A 5,629-nucleotide genomic window follows, 5' to 3' on the forward strand; every position below is an offset into this window, starting at 1 on the left:
TCTAAAAATTCGAAGTAAACATGCTTTAGACAATAATAATGCATTGTACATTCATTATTTCAAAACATTGAAAATGAATCCTCATGAGAATATAAAAGGTACGTAAAATTATGGTACATGTACATACAATCTTTCTTTTTACATAATGCCTTTACCATGGCTATCGGGAAACGTTTTATTTTTTTCTTCTTGTTCTTACTTATAAGTTTTTCTTAATATATGAACATATTCTTCGCTAAGAAACACTTCTAATTCACAAACGATGTGTTGAAATAGCGCAGTTGAATCGCACACCTTCTTACAACTTGCGTATCCATACCGACCGCCTCGTAGAGGCCCGTAAAATTTGTCCATTCATGATAAAAAATTCTAATAATTCTATACACTTTTCATCAGATGTGTTCAAACATGAATATGATATCAGAAATACCAATAAATCAAATTGATATTGTAAATGTACTCTCTAAATTGTACTCCAAAATACAGATATCCTACCCTTGAGCATGTTTTCAATGAGAATGCTATTTTAAAAAATATAAGTTCGTATGTTTTATACTTTCTCAGTAATGCCGTAAAGCATATTTATACAATTTGTCTCCATGAAAATACATTTACATGTATCTACATTCAAACTATCGGCAACATACACTTTTCGATACTCAGATATATGCAATATCAACATTTGTTGTACAAAGCCCGACTGACTTTCCATAGTCTGTTTTCTAAAATCAAAACCAAAAACGTGAGGGGTAACCCTGCTATGGGGAAGATCTACTATATAGTAGTGTTTCCTCCTAGGGGAAAGGCTACTATATAGCCATTTTTTCGGGGAGAAAATCTACTATTGAGGAAAGGCTACTATACAACACCGGTACTACTTTTATAAAGGCAATACACATCTAGCCATTGCTTCCGCTTATTACAGGAGTCTATCAGTAGATGAAATCAACAGTATAGATTTTTAACAAAGCTCGTCGTCTTCGGGAACAAACAGTAAACTGATTTAAATGTATGATATGCTTTACTATTTAGTCTCGTGCGGATCCGGGTTAGAATAGGTTCTCAGTACCCCTTGCTTGTAAGAGCAGGGCCGTAAGTAGGGTTCTAAATCAGGGGAGGCAGGGGATTGGGGGCCGCCGATTGACTTTACGACTGAAAATGACACTTTTTAAATCCCAATTTATCATGTTTGTGTTTCATTTGTACTATGTAAAGAATCGTAATATGGTGTCAAAGACAAAGGTGCTTGTCTTCATTTTAAACATATATCCTATAATATAACATTTATATTAAATTAAGGATTAGCCATTTGATAGCAAGCAGAACAAATGTCTCTTGTCAAAGCTTCACTAAAAATATTAACACATCTTGATTTGTTTGATAATTTTTATTAATTAGTCAGTGTCTGTGAATGCAAGTTCGATCTTTCTAGTTCCACTGAGATCCCATCTTTTTAACACAGCTTCTGGACTCACTTTCCCTGCATTGTCATTACGGTGAACATGCAACATGGCTAAACCACACAGTCGATTCTCAGTCATCGTTGCCCTGCACCATGTTTTTAAACGCCGCAAAGCTGAGAACGATCTCTCGCACGCACAAGAACCGACCGGTAATGTCAGAAGTAGTTTTAATATTACATGAATATTTGGATACAATTCCACATCGGCATACTTAATCGAGTCTGTAAGTGTCTTTACAGACTGCAAGTTTGCGCGGACACATGTTGCTGCCCATCTGTCAATTTCTTGTTGTAGATCATTTGGATGTGGTAAGTCATTCATGTACTCTGTTTTCATTGCATTTACTATTTCCGGATTGATCTTATTCAAAAGGGCTGGAACTAGGTAATTGCCATAGAAAATGGCTTTCAGTTCTTCTGGAAATCGGGAATTCAAATGTGAAATGATGTGGTCAATAAAAGGAAGAAAGTAGTTAACACGATAATGATCTTCTATACTCTCAACTGGTGCATTTGCTCTGTGTCTTTGCCGTTGTGCGATTCGTGGCTTTGTTGGCACAACATTATTTTCATCACCGATCGATTCGCTTCTCTCATACAGATCATGAAACTTTCTATCTGAATCAGACCTTATTCCTTGAAAAATCAACAAAAGATCACGCGCCTCTTGATGAGCCTTCACCAGGTCACAACTCTCAGACTGGAGAAGTATTGACAATGGTCTAATGTAGCCAAGCGTGTACTGTAGCATAACTACAACAACGATAAAATCAAATTTCAGTAATACAGCATGATATGATGAAGCATCGGCTGCTGCCTGACCTTTAGATTTTGACTGTACAGTTTCAAGAACATTCAGAAGGGACTTATAATGAGCCAAAAGCCAAGAAAGAGTGTCGACCCTTGACGTCCACCTCGTTTCAGACAGTTTAGGCATCATGGTTTGTCTCATTGCAGCTTCAAAAAGGGCGTCTTCATTTTCATACAGTAGGTCGAAGTCTAGGTCTTTGTTTGCTTCTTGTACCTCTTTCATCAAGATGGCCTTCCTTTTACTGACACCACAAATAAACCATGTTATTTTACCAAGTATTGTAAGCGCATTTCTTGCTTCCACCACTTTATTACATGTATTGACTATTACCAGATTAAGACGATGTGAATTACAGTGAACAAAATACTTTGCTTCCGGGTGTGCTTCCTGAATTCTTTTCTGGACTCCTGATATTGCACCGGACATTGTAGCACAACCGTCATAGCCTTGTCCTCTCAGCTTTGTCAGGTCGAAACTCCAATTCTGTCCAAGATTATGCAAAATTACGTCACTAATAGTCTGTGCGTCAGTTTGGTCAACTTCTAAAAATCCAAGGAAATCTTCGTTGACTTTGTAACCGTCCTCCTCCATATTAACATATCTTACGCAAATAGACAGCTGTGCTTTCTCTGAAACATCTGTTGTCTCGTCAGCCATAACACTGAAAAATTCGGACTCTGTACAACGATCTCTTATTGCTTCACGAATTTCCAGTTCACATAAATTAATAAATTCATTTTGAACTTTTGGCGACAAATATTTGTATTGTGCTGTCGATAAATGCAAACTCAGAACATCATCGAACTTGGCTTTCCAGTCAATAAAATATTGAAAATTGCCGTCTTCTTTACCGTCCTCCTTTATCCAGTTGCCCCGAAAAGCAATGTTTCTATGTCCAAGTCTTATTATAACGTCTATTATGGATATCAAGCATGCTCTGTTTCTCTTGATCTTTTCCTGGTGTGCTTTACTAATACTTTCTGTAACTTGTTCCTTCTCACCTTTAATTGTCATCAAAAACATCTCACATTTTTCTTGGGATAATTTATGTCTTTCTGATTTTGAATGTTTGTCTAATGCGCCTCGTTTATCTCCCATGGCGTTTTTCCAATCCCTGAATCCAATCTTTACAAATTCAGGATTTGTTTCTGATACTGTTACTGGAAATGCAATACAGTAGGCACAAAATGCACTTTCGTTTGAAAGTGAATACCGTAACCATGGTCTTTTTTCTTCCCAGCTATTGTTGTACCGCCTGCCTTGTTCGTTGACTGGATATCTAAATTTACTGTCTGGTACCCATTTATGTTCCAATAATTGTTGCCGTTCGTATTCTGTGAGATTTCTATCGATGAATTTTATTGGATCCTCATGATGAGTGAAATTCATTTGTGGATTATCTGATGGTGACGGACTTTTCGTGGTTGATGGAACATTCTCTGAGCTAGATCTCGAGGGCTCCTGCATATCTATATCGGAAGTTGGTTCTTGTGACGGAACATCAGTTGAACTAGATGGATCATGGGGCTCCTGTGGATCTTCCTCGGGTGTGCGTTTACTGAAATACGCCCCCAGTTTTGACTGTTTAAACGACATGGCTACCGGCGTCAGATAACCTGCATCAAAATATGTGCAATTCGTGATAACGGTTAGAGTGTCAATATCATCAGTTCGCAAAGTGCTCTTTCAAACAATTAAATCATAAATCAATACTATATATACATGTAGTGAGAAATTTCTGAAATTCTCCCAGGATAAAACCATAGGTAAAACCAAAAAAAATACCGATATTGCAGTAAATAAATAAATATTAAACACTACAGAAGCATAAAACATGAAGGATAAGGGGTAAATGTACATGAGACAAAGTCCCTGACCCAATAAAATACATGGTAAAATCGCAATGGAACAACGTTTTTATTGTTGTTCTTCATATTTAAGTCGCAATGATCCCATCAACAATAAGCACCGGTTTGAGCAGAAGTCATTACTAGATGTCAATCAACACAACATCCGTTCCTTTTTTATACAAATGTTCAATACACATGAAATAACGACAAACAGACCAGAAAACAATTGGCGTCGTCGACAGATTATTAACTTTTTTTTGTGTATCAATACCAGAATAAAAAACAATATTGGTCATTTCACTATTATCATATCGGGTCCCGAGGATTTGCTACTAATATCAGACCGATTTTCAAGAGTATATAATGTGGCATTTACCCGTAAATTTCATCTGGACATTCGACAATTTTTTTTTCCGAATACGACCTAACCATTAGACATACAAACAATGATTTTTTTTCATAAAGCGATAGCTTAATTAATAACAGCAGAACTTTCATGATTCAATGGGGGATTGCGAATTAGCACAGAAAGACGGACAGCGCAGTCAACGTGACTGAATACCTCTGAACTTCGTTCGTTGGTGTATTTGATTGTTTGACTGGTTGAATGGGATTTAAGTCACTTTCAGCAGTATTTCAGCCATACCATTTAGTCGGTAGAGGAAGCCAGATTACCCGGAGGGTACCACTCCAATTTTACTTTACATGCCACCGACCTTTGGCAGGTAACTGGTCAATTTTATCAGAGCGTAGTTTAATGCATCACTATGTACTGAAAGAGTCCGATATGACGAACCCCTCGAAAATAAATTATGATTATAGTTTTGACACTTACCGTTGAATTTAGCCACGGTCTCAGGACTGTGAACTGTCACGATTTCGCGGGAAATAAATAATTCAAGAACTAATGCCGGTTTACTGACGAAAAAAATCCGACAAAAAGATCGATGTCAATATTGATGTAGACAGTGTCACATCAAGTTGAAGTAAACACCTGTCATTATAAGTTTAACTATTCCTACTCAATTTTCCCTCTTCATTTCCTCTTTTTCTCTGACTTTTATTTTCTTTTTTGCCAAAAAATCAGACGAGGCAGTTGCCTCGTCTGCCTCATCGGCAGTTACGGCCCTGAAGAGGCGACTAAATGGGGCGGTCCTTCGGATGAGACCACATAAACCGAGGTCCCGTGTCACAGCAAATGTGGAACGATAGAGATCCCTCCCTGCTCAAAGGCCGTAAGCGCCGAGCATAGGCCTAAATCACAGGCACTTATATCGCTTGGGGCCTAATTACTATATATATATATATATATATATATATATATATATATATATATATATAAGGGTAATTAGGCCCCAAGCGATACAAGTGTCTGTGGCCTAAATTGGACAGTCCTTCACCGGTCTCCATATGAGTGAAATATTCTCAAGAGGGACCTTAAACAATATACAATCAATCAATCAATTAAAGTACTTATATTTTTATCAGATGACCACATAATCAAAC

The 5,629-nt window shown here is 37.3% G+C and overlaps 1 protein-coding gene across 1 annotated transcript; it reads right to left on the bottom strand.

Moving 5' to 3' along the window:
• Nucleotides 1-1,368: 1,368 nt before the first annotated feature.
• On the bottom strand, nt 1,369-5,248 carry LOC125647365 (zinc finger MYM-type protein 1-like). Its single transcript, XM_048874046.2, has one exon. It carries the CDS (start codon nt 3,867-3,869, stop codon nt 1,395-1,397), a length of 2,475 nt encoding a protein of 824 aa, XP_048730003.1. The 5' UTR covers nt 3,870-5,248; the 3' UTR covers nt 1,369-1,394.
• Between the last annotated feature and the right edge of the window lie 381 nt (nt 5,249-5,629).

Source organism: Ostrea edulis, chromosome 7, assembly GCF_947568905.1.
Source record: "Ostrea edulis chromosome 7, xbOstEdul1.1, whole genome shotgun sequence".
In the NCBI taxonomy this organism is placed as follows: domain Eukaryota; kingdom Metazoa; phylum Mollusca; class Bivalvia; order Ostreida; family Ostreidae; genus Ostrea; species Ostrea edulis.